General features: G+C 38.9%; 1 protein-coding gene across 15 annotated transcripts in view; it reads left to right on the plus strand.

The window, feature by feature from the left end:
• Window positions 1-8,752: 8,752 nt before the first annotated feature.
• The window catches only part of Ptprk (protein tyrosine phosphatase receptor type K), a 504,921-nt gene continuing 496,347 nt past the window's right edge, over window positions 8,753-17,326 (plus strand). For 10 of the 15 annotated variants that reach the window (XM_074075007.1, XM_074075016.1, XM_074075073.1 and 7 more), the window contains exon 1: window positions 8,754-9,117. In XM_074075007.1, coding sequence (XP_073931108.1) covers window positions 9,021-9,117 — 97 coding nt within the window. In that variant the 5' untranslated portion in view covers window positions 8,754-9,020. Of the gene's footprint in view, window positions 9,118-17,326 lie in introns of all 15 variants that reach the window. The other 5 variants (XM_074075028.1, XM_074075035.1, XM_074075037.1 and 2 more) reach the window with 2 other exon arrangements.

Genomic DNA, 17,326 nt, shown 5'->3' on the forward strand with positions numbered 1-17,326 from the left:
TCTCAGAATTCTGCAGTTTCTCCAGCCAGACCATAAAGCTACCTGGGCATGGAAAGTCTCTGTATTTCTTCATTCCTCAATTACAATTAATTAAAAAATTATCTGACAATAACTACTTTATGAGCTGGAATCCTTGAGAAACATGCAATTCTGACTTCCAGGAAGTTAAAGAGACAGCCCATGAACTAATTAGAAGAAAGCTTGATTTTGTTGTGTTTTGTTTTTGTTTTTGGCATGGGAAATTGAATCCAAGGCCTTGGATATGCTAGGCAAGCACTCTACAAATGAACTACGTTCCCAGTCCTTTTATAAAATTTTATTTTAAGACAAGGTCTCACTAAATTGTCCAGACTGGCCTTGAACTTGCAATCTTCCTGCCTCAGCCTCCCGAGTAGTTGGGATAACAAATGTGTGTCACCAGCCCCATCAAATGTTTGATTCTAAGAAAGCACTGATTTTCAGCATTAATGATTAACAGACCATAATGACCTATACATATAAACAAGTGGATGGAGTGACATGGGTCAACTCAGTCGTCTTGAAAGACAGTCTGTTTTTCAGAAGTGTATAATCTATAAGAGAAAGCATAGTTTATATAGGAAATATATTAAGTGTATATGGTTATTAGTCTTCCAGATAACTACTAACAAAAGTTATCTCCTAGTTTATATGTTTCTCTGACTAAATAATATAATCATGCCAGTCTAGTATATAATTGTTAGCATTTATAGCCAAGGGATTGTAACAGAATGTTAAAAATTACACTAACTATGAACAAAGAGAAAATCGTAAATGTATTCAGTAAAATTTATAAATTTTCTATCATGATTTACCTTTATTTAGGAATGAAATATATTCTTGCCATTCTAAATTAGTGTTTAAAAACAGCATTATTTCTTACAGGTCCAGACTGGTGGAGTCAGAGTGCATTGATTTTGACTTGACTTCCACCATTTAACTATATTGGTTAACTTATTTTAGCATAGGTTTTTGCATCTGTAAAATGGGTATACTATTTAAACTATCAAATGAGATGATAAATACAAATTAGCTTCCTATTGCTATCATAACAAGTTGCCACAAACTTAGCTTAAAAGTACAGAAATTATTCTCTTCCACTTCTGAGAGTTAGAAGTCTGAAATGGATTTCACTGGGGCACAAAGGAAATAGCAGAGCTCTGCTCCACTTGGAGCATTGAGGGGAGAACCCCTTCTTTTGACTTTTCCAGCTTCTTGATTTCCTTGGCTTCCTATTATGACCTAACTTTTACACTTTTGTCTTCACTCTCTGATTCTCACTCTGCTGCTCCACTTATTAGGAATCTATGGATTATATAGATCTCATGCAGATATTCCCAGGTAATACTGCCACTGAAAGATTCACTCAACAGCACTGGCAAAGTTCCTTTGTGCTGTAAGGTATTCAGTTTTAAGGATTAGGTCATTAGGTCGTAGTTACCTTTTTTTTTTTTTGGAGGAGTGGAGGATTTGTAAATTACTTTGTCTACCATCCCATGTAAAGTGTTTTTAAAAATGAGCTAATATTATTTTTGATAAATATTTACCTGGTTCACCCAGCTTCTCTGAAGTTTGTACAAAACAGTTAAATGGCCATCATTGTACATTAGGTAGATGTTTGACCAATACAGTCTCTGGTTCTTTTCCCAGACTGTATGAATTTGTTCTTTAAGTGTCTGCTGAGATCAGTGGACCATTAGTTTCTATCAGGTGTAGTTATCAACAAGTTTAAAGTTAATTGACTATTTCATTATGGCCCCAAAGAAACTACATGTGATTTTTAAATATTCTACTATGCTCATTTCAGAATTTCTTAGTAAACTCTTCTCTGGGTTTATTTTGTTTTAGACAATTGTGATGCATTAAAACCATGTAATCTGTTGCTATGAGACAGCTACTTATATTTTATTCATTTTCCACCAAATCTTCTCAGGTAGTATCAAAAATTCCTCGATAAAATGAGAACTCATCCCCAGGATAGACAAGGATCACAGTCAATCAGAACCAAACTTTGGTCAGTTATCCAGTGCCAGCTGCTTCCCAGGAAGCCTACTCAAGTATGAAGTTTAAGTTCCAAGAAGTGATTTAACCCTCAGGCCATTTTTTTTCTCTGTCTGCCACAACTATCATTTGCTTCAAGATCTAGCTCAAAATTAGCCATCCTCTGAAAACTATTCCCTTCAACTACATGTCACCATGACTTAACACTTTGTTTTCTGTTCCTGTACATTTAGCATGTATGTATTCACACATATCTCTGAAATACATGTGTGCAAAAATATATGCACCCACATATACATGCATACATTTATTAATTTGCTCATTTAGCTTTCTCTTTCTTCAGTTTGTTGGCTCTTATTTTTTTTCCTGTTAATCTCCAGTGTAAACTACTAATTCTCCCTATCTCCCCTAGGGTAACGAGCACTGTGTTGTACACTTAATAAATGCTTGCAAATGACAAAATGAATTCTTTGCTTTGGTTAAAGAGGAATTCAGCAAGGAAATGAGCCCCTGTGTTTGTGTGTAGGTTTCAATGGTTCATTTTCTTGTCAGACTTCCCCTGGTTATGAAAGCTGTGGCGGCACCAACAGTGTTAAGGGAGGATTTTATTGGAGAACATTTGGAGGATTAGAAAAATCTCCAGAGCTTTGGAAGCACTGCATTTTGTGTTCAGACTTTTTCATTCTGTCTCCAGACCAGAATAAGCAGAGAAGAAAGATGGCAAGATCCACAGGACTCCATATGTGAAACCAGCCTCCTAACCCCCTTCAGAAAGAAGGGGGAGGAGGAAAGGAGCACAATCATTAGAGAATTTCTCGTTCAGCTGTGGTAATTCTCATCTGGCTGCAACTCTGCATATCAGCTCTTAACCTCACAAAATGTATCACTGAATGCATGATGTGTTCAATTAGTTTTAAGTTATCCTCCTTCCCAATTTTTCTAAAATAACAAGCCAAAAAACATCTCAGGAAAATGCTTGCATTCAAACCAAAAGATTCAAACAGGATTCAATGGAATGCTCTGTAGCTCATGCCCTTTGTACACTTTTCCCTGTTGTGGGACACAGAAAATGCTTACTAGTGTAACAGGAGAATAAGGCACAATTTCTAGTGCCCCAGAAAAGACAATTGATCAAACCAAACACATACTACATTACTGTAAAGCCAAGCCTCTTCCCTCTCCCCCCTTCAAAGTTTAATCTTATATTATCATCACTGCACTAGATTTTCTGAAAATGAGGGGATGCTCTCAAGTGAGAGTACACAAATTCTGGAAGTGACTGTCACTGTCCCATTCCTCCACCTCAATCCTATTCACACTTTTATGATTGGCTTCCTTTTTGACCCAGGCTTGTTAATTATATCCAGCTGTAGGCAAATTGCTCTTCCAAATTGGCAATGCTGAGCTCTCAAGCTGCTTGAATTTTTTCCTTCCCTTGATAAAACCTTTGGCGCATGCATTTTCTTGACTAGTGTTTCTGAATTAATCCCGAGTTATGGATTTTTTAAAAGGTTCACGGGACTCACAAAATAATTCTGGTTTTGAATGTAGTGTATTTCTTTTCATCTGAGTCAAAATTTCCTAAGAACATAGAGGAGACCTTTCCAGAGAGTTAGACATGTTGCCATCACTATTCCTCTAGTTCCTAGATACTCGTGTTAAGATCTAAGTAGTAACTGGCCAGGTCACAGTGCAACTCCAGAGAGCATTTGGATGTTTTGCTATGTTCCAAGGCTCCAACACCCATCCAGAATAGCTTTCAAGGTTTTAATGAACGCTTTTTTTTTTTTTCCTAGAACTTCATGCTCCGTCCAAGGATTTTATTGTTCAGACATTCCCTTGTCCCTCTCTTCCCAAGGGATTCTGTTGACAGCACATATACACTTGCTACAATTTTACTGTAAGAAAGTATTTTATTTTTTGTTTTCTTTTTCACCTTCCAAGGAAAAAAAAATAGAAGCTCATTTCCACCTATCAACCCAAGAGTCTCTGCCTAAGAAATTGACCTTGAGGGTAAATATCAGGTACACAGGAATTGGGGCAGGGAATGAGATGCAAAATCAAGAGAGCCAGGTCAGAATTAACAGTCCTACTATTAACCAGCTGCCTAACCTTGGGCCGTATTTTAATCCTCTAAGCTGTGGCATTAGTTAAGTGGAATTAATAATACTACCTGCCTTGCCTCTTTCACAGGGTTGGAGTGAGGACAGACAGATCATATGGGTGAAGATGCTTTGCAAACTGAAAAGCATAATAACCAATTAGTTCCTATTAACAAGCTGAGAATATTATCTAATTGCTTTTAAATGCATGCTGTGTGTACACTCATGCTCTGTCACTGGGTAAATAAGACCTTGCTTTTGCTAAGTACAGATTCGTTCAGTGAACAAGAGGAGGAAAATAACATTTATTAGGCAAATATGAGCATCCAGGCCTTTTCATACTTATATCTTTAACTAAAAGTACTTCTGTAAGAAAATACATACTTCATTAATTCTCTGAAAAATACAATTTAGTAGTCTCATTTTCATATGAAGGAAATTGAGACATAGAGATATTAAATGCGTTTAAGGCAGTGTTTCCCAAATTCTTTTCCTACAACTCTAGTTCTGAGAGATACCTCCTGCTATAGTTTGGATCTTGAATGGGCCCTTAGGTCCCCACACAGTAGTACCACTGAGAGGTTGGTAGAAGATTTAAGTGGGAGGAAGTTAGGTCATTGGAGGTGTGTCCTTGAAGAGGACATTGGGGCTATAGCCTCTTCCTCTCACTCTCTTTGGCTTCCTGGCCAAAGCAGCTTCCTTTATTATATGCTTTCTCCCTTCTGTACTGCCTCTCCACGGGTCCAAAGCCAACAAGGCCAAGTGACCATGGATTGAAACCATGAGCCAAAATATACCTTTTTTTTTTTTGTAAGTTGATTACATCAGTCATGGTTTTATTTCACAGTGATGGAAAGATGACTGACACACTCCTCTTTTAAAGAGTTCTATTTTCCAAAATAGAGAAACACTGTATTCTTTCATGTCAAATAGATTCACAGTGCACAATATCATATTTGTAACCACAGAAAAGATCTTATAGTGAAGAAAACTGTTTAACCTTGCTCAGTCTAGAGTTCTATACACTTAGTTGATCTTAAGAGATTCTTTTTCTTTCTCTCTTTTTTTTTTTTAGTAGAATTGGGGTTTGAACAAAGTGTTCTCTACTGCACTCCCCAAGTAGCTAGGATTACAGGCATGAACCATTGGTGTCAGGCTTGAGATATTATTTTTTAATTGCCCTTATTAACATTGGATAGAACTGAGATTCTGCAGAAAACATTTTGTCAAATGTAGGTGTAAGTTCATCGTGTGGTAAATCTTCAGGAAGAATTGCAAATCTGTGCTCGTATAAAAGGTGTACTATAACCCAATAAAATAGGAAAAGAGAGGACAGCAGCCATAAAATTTATTATTCTCATCCACTGGTAATTAACTTAATACTAAATGTTATTTGTTTATATTTATTTATTTATTTAATTGCTGGAGATGTAACCAGGGTCTTAGGTCTGCTGGGCAAGCACTCCGCCAGTGAGCTACATCTCTAGTCTGTTTTTCCCCTCCCCCCATTCTTTTTTTTTTCTTATTTGTTATCAAAGTACATGTAGACTTTTGTCATCTGAATTTTAAATGTCATTTTATACGTCTACATGTAGATACATAAAGCATAAATTTTAACATATTCATTTTAAAATGTACAGTTGGTTGTCATTGAATACATTCATTGACATTGATGCTGTCCTGATACCAGCACTGTCCCTCTCCAGAACATTTTTATCTTCCTAAACTAAAACCATATACTATATTCTGATATTTTTACCCAACATGTTATCCTAGTATTATTACATTTTGTAATTTACTTTTTTTATAGCCTTCATTTCTAGTGATTGTGAGACAGCCTACTATATTATTTTCATGAACTTGCTCATTGCTGGACTTATGTATTATTTCCACTTTTGTATCTCTGTGTATACATTTTTTATATTTTGGATTATTTTGTTAGAATACCTACTGGATCAAAAATATGAATATTTTAGTGATTTGTAATGAAGTTGACAAATCTAAAAGTTATATAAAATTTATACTTAAACTAGTGATTGGTATATACATTCATTCTTTCAAATAAACAAAATCTTAGGCTTGGTGTGGTGGTACACACCTGTAATCCTAGCAGTTGGGAGGCTGATGTAGAGAATCACAAGTTTGAGACTAGCTTGGGCTGCATAAACTCTGTCACAAAACAAAACATAACAAAACTTAGCAGGGTTCTAATATTTACCAGGCATCATTATATGGAAGAACCATGGTCTCAAATGATTTCAATTCATGCAGGTTGGTAATCGTTATGGGTCCTAAGGAAAAAAAGGGGGAACTTACTTGTCCAAAAGTTTTATTGCATTTGTTTTTTACTGAGAAGGCATCTTTCCTGTTTACTGATTCCCTTTGAGAATTTCCTTCTTGTTCTTCATTTCCCCTCTCCCATTGCTCATTCCTGTATATGTGGCTGGATAAATTCACCTCTAATATTGTTTTCTCATTTGTTGAATGACAGCAATTCTATCTACATCATGTGATTTTTTGCTTTAACTCAATGAGACATTGAACAATCTTAAAGCCTCAAAGTGATACTGTATATCTTAAGACAGTGTCTAGCACATTTGAAGCAGTCTGCAAACATTTCCTGTTACTGTTATTACCCCATGATAGAGAAAGTAAAATGAATCCTTTAGCCATTCCAAGGAATGGACAAGGTAAGAACTGTGGCACTATATGTCAATCTTAAAGAAGCTTTTTGTTTTGTGTTTTCAAAACCAAATTACCAAGTAATAAACATCTTTCTTCCAAGAACAGCACAGTTGAATTTGTATGTGGATAGGGAATTTTTGGTTGAGTTTTGTTTGTTTGAAACAAGGTTTCACATGTAGCCAGCCTATCCTGGAACTTGCAATCCTCCTGCCTTAGCTTCCCAAATGCTGGGATTACAGACATGAACCACCAAGCCCAGCTAGAGTTTTGTTTTTACTTTGGCAAATTACTGTTAAATTTTAGAAAGTTCTGCTAAGTACTTGAAAAAGAAAAATATGGGGCTGCCTAGCAAGCATGAGGCCCTGAGTTCAAATGCCAGTACCACTAAAAACAAAACAAAACCCCAAAAAACAAAGAAAGAAAAAAGAGAGAGAAAAAAAACCATGTCTTTCAGGTTTTGGCTATCTGTGATCTAGGAAAGTTCCTCAATTTAAGAAATAGGAATGGTGGCAGAGTATGCTCAAAGTTATAGTCATTAAAATCCAGCTATATTGTACGCTAAGAAAGGATGAACTTAAGAACACTGAGCTGAATTGACAAGTTATGGTAGGCTGGTAAGTATGCTAATGAGCAAGCTACAAGCCTCAAAATTCTGCTTAAAACAAGATTCTATTCTTACCAAATGTTTAAAAGAAGTCTTTCTCTTTCCAATATGTATGTATGTATGTATGATATATATGTATATGTATGTGGTGTGCATTTACTTACATTTATATTTCCAAGATCTGTTCTAAGCTTGGTTATAACAGCATATCTCTGATTAAAGGAATGTGTGGCTTGGCAAATTAAGTGAATACTATATTAAATTGAATTTCACATTGTCTTGATTTTAAAAAAGTAAAGATGTCTGAGTAACTGACGGATGTCAATCCATGAACTCTTGTTAGAAATTGTACATACATAATGCCAGAATTCTGAATAAAAGTTATGTTTATTCAATTGTGATCACACCTACGTTTATGATATTTTACAAAAACGACTAAAATATGCACTATACAGTCTTACCACAGAAACAAGTCAGGGTGGCATATGGTGAAACCACTTCAAGCTGCTAAAGAAGTAGCAAACTGTAAAATACTTCAGTCTTAATACAGAATTATGTTCCTCTCGATCAATCATATACTGCTGTTTTCATTGTCGAGGTAAAGTCCTTTTATTAAAAACTTATGTCCAAATACACGATATTAAAATAAAAATAAAAAAACCTTATTTACTCCACCAGACCTAAGAGAAAGCAAAGAGGCCAGGAGCTACCAGAACAACTAGGAGAGTAAATTCAAATATTCGGCAAATGACAAATAAACCAGAAAAGGAGATAAGCCAGCTGTTCACACTGCAAAGTTACCAAACATTTTTTTTGGTCCAAGTTTTATTTATTACAGGAATAAGGAACAGCAAGTTTTCCATGGTGGTGGTGGTGGTGGTGATGGGGGGAGCCTTATTCCTGACTAGACGAACAAGCAGCGGTCCATTTTCAATGCACCTTGGTATTTCCTTAGGGTAGTTTCTACCCCTTTCTTCCTACCGGCAGCCGCTCGGGTCTGACCTCCACCTTGGGGACACAACCCCACGACGCCTCTCCTCGGGCTGCAAGTGTCCACGGCGCTCGACCTCGGCTGTCCGGCCACACTGCTGGCAAACTCTGCTATCCACGTCCGGATACTGGACCCTGGCTGCGAGCTGCGCCGCGTCCGGGTTCCCGCTAACTGCCGGGAAGCCGCTGCGGGGCCCGGGTGGCGAACAAAGGCGGGGCCCCGGGCGCGGGGAGCGAGCGCAGGGCGCGCGGCCGGGGTAGCGCGCGTCTCTCCGGTGGCGCGCCCGAGCCCGCATTCCTCAGAAGCGCCTGGAGCCCGCGGGGCGACGTCACCCCAGGCTCCGCCCCCTTCCCTCCCAGAGCAAAGTAACTCTTGAGTAACAGGAGCAGCCTCTGCCGAGCATGGAGAGCTGCCGCCGCGACCGGCCGGCGACGCGGGAGACGCTTTCGCCCGCGAGGTAGTTTGGCGACCGCGAAGAAGGCAAAAGTGCCGGCACGCCGGCGGCTACGGACCCCCGCCTTCACCCCCCGAGGTCGGCCCCGCAGCCCGGCCGTGGATTTGGCTGCGAGTCCCCCGGCAGCTCTTTGCAAAGCTGCTTGAAACTTCTCCCAAACTCGCCATGGATTCGGCGGCGACGGCGCTGCCTGCTTTTGTGGCGCTCCTGCTCCTGTCCCCTTGGTCTCTCCTAGGGTTGGCCCAAGGCCAGTTCTCGGCAGGTGAGTGGCCGGGAGGGACTTTTGGAGCCCGGACGAGTGCCCCCAAGCCCGGGGCAAGGATGGAGGGAAGCTTTGGTGGCTGGGGTGTGGGTGGGGGGGGGCACAGGTTAGAAGCAGAGATGTCCCCGGACTTTGTGCCAGGTGGGACGTGGGGCACCCGGCTGGCGCCACTTGGCGCGCAGGTAACTTTCATCGTGACGACCCATTGTGTGTCTCTGAGGCGCGCTCAGGGCGCGGGTTCACGGCTGTGTGAAGTGCGTGGGGGACATTGCTTTTCTTGGGTGAACTGGTGGCCTCGGCGTCCGGGGCAGCCTGCATTGGGTTAGTGGGGAGCAGAGAAAGAAAAAGTAGTTGGGGCTCCGGGGACGACCAGTCTGTTGCTCGCCGTGCGAGCTGCTGCTGGCTGCCGCCAGAGTGTTCAAAAAATTCCCCGGGAAGCCATTGTCAGAAATGTGGAGAAGCGAAGGGGCCGACTTCGGCGCGCTTTGCCAGGTGCTTTTTGTCCGGGGAATAACCTCCGCTGAGTATTGTCCAGCTACTTCCCCGTTGCTCTCCGAGTTCCCTGCCTCCTCCCCCCACGTTGGGTCGCTTCCCCGTTCGCTCTGTGGGTAGGACAGTGCTTGGAGGATATTGCATGCGTGTGTTGGCCGAGTCCTTTAAGATGTTTTGAAATGTGATTCTAAGAATCAGCGCAGAGCAGGATCTGTCCTGGGCAGCGAACTCTGGGCTTCAGCCCGGGAAGCCTGGCCCGCGTGTGGGAGCCGCTTGTCTGGCAACGCCACCTCGGAGCTGGCTCCGCATCTTCAGGTGCCAGTCTGGGTGATCGGGTTGTAAATGACTGCTGCCCGCCAGGAGAACCCCAAAAGAGGAAAGTGTCAGTCTCGCATGTCGCTTTGGGTTCTAGGTAAAGCCACTCAGAGCAGTCCTGGAGTCCTGGTTCTCTCGGACCGGTTCAATTGTGCTACCCTTCAGTTGGGTTGCTCCTACCCTTCTCTCCTCTGGGGGCCCCGAAGTTTTACCTGGTGGACGCTGGGGAGCGGGCTCGCGGTCGCCGGTCTGCCTCCCGCTGGTCCTGACAACTTTTCTGGCCAATCCACCTAGCTCAGCCCGACTGGCGGGCGCATCTGCTGCTTTGGCTCTGTGTGCAGATGGAAACGCAGAGGTGACCGAGAAGGGGATGCAGAAGACGGGAAACACAACAGCCGCGCTCCGGCTCAGCCCGCAGGATGCGGAGAGAGAACTTACTTTGTACTTGACAGTTGCTCTCTTTGTTGAGACTGGCTGATTTCCTGGGAATAAACTCACATTATTGTTTTCCCGAGCAGTCGTTTATTTGCTTTCCGCTTCCCCTCCCCCCTGTTAGAACTCTAGAAAAGGAGTTAGACTACAGATTCAGGTGTCAGCCTGTGTCGTCCACTCAAGAGACGAGGAAATGGTAGCGTGCAGAGGAAAAACCCTGTGTGTAGGCTATGTGTGCCGAGGGTAACAGCTCTGTGCAATGAGTGATCCGATGGTTTAATTTAATTCCCTTTGGATTAAGCATGACTGCATGCATCTCTGACATACAATGCCCGTTAGTATTGGAACCGTGCTTGATGTAACTCATTATATGCAAGCAAGTTGGAGAGAGTACTGATTTCTGCGTGGTGTTTGCCACTGCTCAGAGAGCCTATGCTTGAAAAGGCATGTAGTTTGTTAATTGAAAGTTTGAACTTTACCAGTTGCATGGTTAAATTTACATGTAATAGGGCTGCAACTATTAATGTCTTAACAGCTGGAATATTTTCAATAGTAAAGAAATTTTGTTTCTTTTTAAGTATCACTTACCCTTTATGCACAAGTAAATATTGCGTTTCCTCCAGCACAATGTGCAGATGGGTTTTCTGATACCTGGAATTTAGATATCTCAAATGAACAATTGTGTTCTTACACATCCAGTTCTAAGTAATTTAGCTAAATAACATCTGACTTTTCTTTAGTGACTTTATGTTGTATTTAATTAGGATGTGCAGTCCTTATAAATGCAATTCTCACAGGGCTGTATATCAAAAATTTGCCATTCAGGATATACATAGTTCTCCAGAAATGAGTGTCTCTTATTCCCAGAGTTTAAAGTCAGATTGTGAATCTTTCTTCACAGACTGAAGGTTTGTTTTGTAAATATTTCCTTTTTTTCTGGTTATCATAAATCATTTGGTACTGTCATCAGAATCTATGGTAGTCAGATTTGTTGAAGCACATAGATTAGAGAGGAATTGGAGATTGGTGGTGTATTATTTCTTGCTGCTGTTTTTCCCCCTTACATTCTGTTATAAGTGATAAACTTTTTGAGAAATTTAAATAAACATGTTTAAAAATCTAAAACAAATTTATGCTCCAACTTTGAAAATATTTTATTCTCTGAAGTATGTCTTTTAAATCACACTACATTCTGAAATTGTGCAGTTCGGATGTAGTAAACTTAAAATTGGAAAGACTGAGGAACTGAGGATGGTTGGGTGTTTGATGTATCAACTACACATTTCACCTGCTTTTTAAAGCTCACTATTTAAGACTGTTGTCATTATTGTGACTTTTTTCTTAGCTTCTGGAGTTAAGGTGTAAAACTGCTTTAGGTGAGCCTATTAAAACCAGGACTTCCTATAAATCTCAAATCACTCTTTCATTCTAGTCTCTCACTTAAAATGACACTTGTATCATATCTATATTATATCTGGGAAACCTGAGGTGGAGAAGTACAAAGAGTAGTATGATATATTCAATGGATTTTGTAGCTGTTATCTCCTGGTATCATCATGTAAGAAAGTCACCTGTATAAGAATCCAGATGACTGACAAAACCAGTTACAGATGAGATGACTTGGAAACTCAGCTTTCTCATCTATAAAATGGGGATAATACCTGTCCTGACCTTTCCACGTAGCTTTTATGAGGCTCAAGTGAAGTAATTTATGTGAACTAGCACTGTCAATTGTAAAGCATTATGTAGCCATCTGGGGTGTAATCATCATGCATTAAAGTAGCCGGAAGTGCCTTAGTTTCAGCTTTTACTGCTCCCCAACTCTCAGAACCCCAACTCTCAGAACTCTCTGACCAGTTCAGACAGTTCAGGACTCTGTGTGTGTGTGTGTGTGTGTGTGTGTGTGTGTGTGTTTCACTCAACTCATCATTTTAATCATTGTTAAACATAGGTAGTTTTAACAGTGACAACACAGTGTCAGAAATTATCCTTGAAAAACATTTTTTATTATCTTGCATGGATCCTTTCATGAATTAAACTTGTGGAAGATTACTATTAACATTTCTAGTATTCTAACTACAGGAGAAAAAACATTTTTAAGCCAATTTCTTTAGCCAATTGTTTGAAACGTTGGTTCAGCTTTTTCATCTTAGCATAGAGGATAACATGCAGCTTTGAGATGCAGTCTCATCAATGACCTAGAGGGGGACTATCCTCTCTTTAGTTTGATATGAGCCTGCAGTGATGTGAAAATGCAGCTCAAGAGCTTGCCTTGGATGTGGTTCCTGACATGTCACACTGGTGATACCTTATGACCTTGCAACGTATCTAAGCAGTGTCACTTTCCTTGTGTCTTTTTTCTTGTCTCTAAGACAAAATTAATTTCTCTTATACTTATCTCTAATTTCTCTTACTACTCTCTAGGATGATATGATGTAGCCAGCTTATATTTGGTTTTCTGGTTTCAGTTGTCCAGTATTTCTTGGTGCCTCAATGTATTAAATCTTCAAATTCTAATCACTGGTAATGATATGTAACTGGACTAGCTTTTCTCTTACTTGTCCCCTTCTATCTGACTGTTGATTTTCCTAGATTGTGAGATGTCACTATTTGTCTGGTCTACCCAGACTGGAAGAGGCAGGTTTGGCTGCTATTTGAGCATTGGCATGTGTGTGTGCTGCTGACAGCTCTTCTTTTTGTGTTCATAAATGCAAATATGAAAAATAAACCAGCCCTCTGCTTCTCTGCCCCTCTTCCCCACTCGCTTGTAACTCCTCTGTAGCAGCAACTAAGCCTCCTATACATATACACAAAATCACAGCCTTTTTGTTTTTACCAATTATCTTTTGGTCTGGACATATTCTTAAAAACTGGAAATTGGACTGATCCACTGCTCAGAGTGAATGCCATCCCTCCTACCAAATCTCTTATGTGTAGCGATGATGTTTTAGTACATGTTTTATACCCTTAAGTATTGAACTTTTGTGATGTAATTCCATGTAGAGGAAGTGTGTTGGTTCCTACTAGTATTGTTGAAGTGTATTGCGTTAGTTCTACTTTGGGTGGTATTAAAGACAGTGTAAATCATGCCAAATATGAATCTGTACTGTTCCCATTTCCCCTACTTGCTCTTCATGGAAGACAGGAAGAGAACTGCTGGGAGATTGTGGGCAAGAAACATGAAGAGACTTTATAGATTGTTCTTACAGACAAAACAGCACAGGGAGTGTGTGTGTGTGTGTCTGTGTGTGTGTGTGTTTGTAATCATTTACTTACTTTTTAGAAGGAAAAGAAGGCTATTTTTGATTTGTTTATTGGAATCAGCCTTTGCCTTTGTCCAAATAGATTCATTTCTTATTCTGTCAATGTAAACATTTCCCTCTGTGTATTCCTCTTAGATTTCATCCTTTGATTGTATGTATCTGTTCTGTGTTCCTATATTAAATGTTTTTCTCCGCCTAAAAAGGTTGTAATTGCTTTTGAACATGACTTGTTTTTTCATCAGAATTCATTGTTTGTCATAGTTACTGAAAAATAGTACAAGACATCAATTCATGATGTATCTTAAAATGGTATTTGATAACAAAGTTAGTAAATAATGCATCAATCAGGTTACTTTTATTTCAATCACAGCCAAAAGCAAACTTGCATATCCATGTAATAATCTTTTAATGTCACAGAATGTTTATTTAGTGTGCTTATCTGTCTCAGGATGAAAGAGAGTTTTTATGTTCCTTTTTGTAAATGGGGATAGAAAATTTGAGTACCTAGTTACCTGCTATTTTGAGATAAATAAGATATATACAACTATGCTTTGTAAAACTTTAAAAAATTATTATGTTTGAATGTTTATAGTATGAACTTTGAGGTAGTTTATAAACTTCAAACTTTATCTCAGTGCAAATGATTTATGAAAATATTCTTAAAGAATCATAGTTAAATATAAGAAGTGTTTTATGAGACATGTGTTTGCTATTCTTTCTTATTGTGGGAATTCTTTGGATTTGTAGTTAATGTTTTGGTAATAAAAACTGAATTTCCATTATTTCAAAACTTAATTTTCTGAGGTATTTCAGATTGTTGAGGTCCTGGAAAAGCATTAGGCTGAGATGTAAGGATTGCATTGATCCTGTTGTGGAACATTGACACTTCTCCACTTAACTCTGGTTGGATTTGTTTTGGCATTTTGCTCTGTCTGTTGATAATCCATAAAAATTATAAGTGGCTTATTTTGTCACTTATAGTTGTTTTAGTAGCAAATTAAGTAGTCCTAAGTGAAATAATTCGTGTTTCCACTTGATATGATTGTAGAACTGCTAGTGAAAAATGATAAACAGGGCAATGCTAGCTGATTCCTTCTACAGGTATCATTCTAGGAATTGTTTTAATAATAGGAATTCAGGAATAAAGCCAAGTGAAATACTGTGTAGTTGAGATATTGTTTGGAGTTATTTTGTTAGGAAAGCTGAAGTTGTAAGTATATGTATCTTGACAATGATAGTACTTCATTGTGCAAAGATTCAGGTTGGAAAGAAGCTGAGGATATCTAGGGATGGTACAAAGCTCTATATTTATATTCTTGGAAGTACTACTGAAAACAGATCATTATTTTCTCTATTTCTTAGATGGAGAAACTTAAATGGAAATTAAATGAACAGATAGTGTATCCTATCCTGTACTTCATTTCTTAATGAGAAAATCATAAATTGTCCTTCAGATTGGTGTCTGTTTATATAAAATCTTTCCATAGACTTCCTATATAGACTTAGGTTGATTCTCCAAACTCTGTCCAAAGAAGCTGCTGACCCAGCCACAGAAATTCTCCTAAACCTAGTGGGCTGTGGGGTGGTCCAGCAGCTGCTTCAGTGACAGACTGGTCACAGCTCCTTGAGGTGATTTGCCTTAGGTCATTCAGCAAATTCAAGAGGACAGGGGAAGCCTCACTCAGGTCTTTACTACTCACCTAAGAGTTGATGATTGCTTCATGGTCAATGTATTCTTCCACTGCGAGGTGCTGTAGGTTTTGTGGTCCATGCACCAGCTGCATTACCATCACCTGAGAACTTGTGATGATCTGTGGTCAGAGTCAACTCCAGACCTACTGAATGAGAAACTGTATTGTAATATGATTCCAGGTGATTTTCTTGAATATTTAACCTTGAGAGACAGTACTCTAAGATAAAGAGAGCTTAACATAAAGAGATTGCCACATGCCCTTGATTGTAGAATTTTAAGACTTGTGAAAGGATTAATTGTAATATGAAACAAGTGTCCCTGGATTTATAATTTTTATCAATATTTACTTGATTATAATTTAACATCTCAGACAGATCAAGACAACAATGCTATTTTTTTAAGGAATACTCAGAAAATTTTGAAAGAAATATTTTCACAGGGAAAATAAAAGTAAGGCTAAATAGTTTTAGTTATAAGCATTTTGAATACGACTATTTAGAGGTAAACATACTATTGAAGGAACAAAAATGCTAAATGCAAATCGTTTTTACTTAATGCAATGTTGGTGCAGAAAATAGTATTTCCTCTGACATTAGTAGTATCAGGCTCTTGCTTTGTATTTCTCTTTTTCTTCCAAGTGTAATTTAAGAGTCCATTTATAAGACAGTCTAATTTAATGAATGGGAGTTAGTAGGTAGAATGCATTAAATTTCACAAGTATTCTTTTTACTATCTTTTGTGCTCATATTTAAGAACAGAGATTCTTGTCAGTTTTCTCAAGAGAAAAATTATGATGTAATAGACAGTGTACACTATTCATGTCAAAACACAATTTTGCTTGCATTTAATAGCTTGCTTTTTAGCCTTTTAGAAAATGAATTTTCCCAGAAGACCTAATTGCCTTCTTATTAATGAGCCTGTGTTTTTTGTTGTCCATTTACTTTTCTGTATGTGTCTACTTGTGCTAGCTGTTTCAAAAGTGAAGTCTCCAATTAATTCACAACTAGTATATTTGTTTTTTCCACTCACTAGTGATTCAGAAAATACTGGCATGATGACATGTCTATGGTAGAGACTAATGAAAGGCAAGAAGTATGAATTAATGTTAACCCATAATAGTAGGTGATACTGTTGTAGTAGAAGCTGGGGTGGGGGATAATATAGATAAACATTCTCTGTATTTTTTGATACTGTAAATACAGATATAGTTACCTTCCATTGTCTGAAATACAAAAAGCAGTTGGATTTATTAATAAATTACAAATTAATTTGACTTATGTTTCTTAATCTAAGCACTTTGGTGTTTAAAGAAAGGTCTAATTGGTGACAGATTACTGGTAGTAATAGACAACTAGGGATAGAAAAACTCTGAAAGTCATTTTCATGCACCTTCAAGAGCTTTGGAGTTTGGATGTTCTGACCATTTACTTTTTCTAATTTTACTCCAAATTCTACACCTTGTCATTTTCACCAGCTCTGCTTTTATTCTTATTAGTGATTAGGTTCCTTGTGTCTCTCACATGTTGGAGAGGGGAGATTTTTCCAGAGCAATTACAAATACAGTAGGAGCTGCGACTTACTGAGAGCGTAAGACTTGCCAGAATCTGGACCAGTGCTTTCCGTATTTCCAAATCTTCACAATAATCATTCCCAAGTGGAGTCACACCCATTGTACAAGCAGGTTTAGGAAAGTAAGTGTTAACTTGGCCTAAGAGGCTGTGTGAGGAACTGGTTGAGCCAATAGTTATTATTGGATAGATGTAAATAGGTGTAGTGCTTAGACTTTGTTTTGGTTGTGTATTAGCAGAGGATGCCACCTAGCCTGGTCACAACAAAAGGAGAATTCATTGTCTCTACTACCAACTCAAGTGGAGCTCTTGATTCAGAAGTTTACCTAATTCCAATGGGACATGATCTCTCTCTGCCTGTACAACTTAGCTCTCAGTGGCTCTACGTAGTGGCAAGTCGTCTGTGGCAGCTCCCACCCCACAAGATCCCAATTTCAAATCCGTTA

This window comes from Castor canadensis, chromosome 1 (genome assembly GCF_047511655.1).
Source record: "Castor canadensis chromosome 1, mCasCan1.hap1v2, whole genome shotgun sequence".
Lineage (NCBI taxonomy): Eukaryota > Metazoa > Chordata > Mammalia > Rodentia > Castoridae > Castor > Castor canadensis.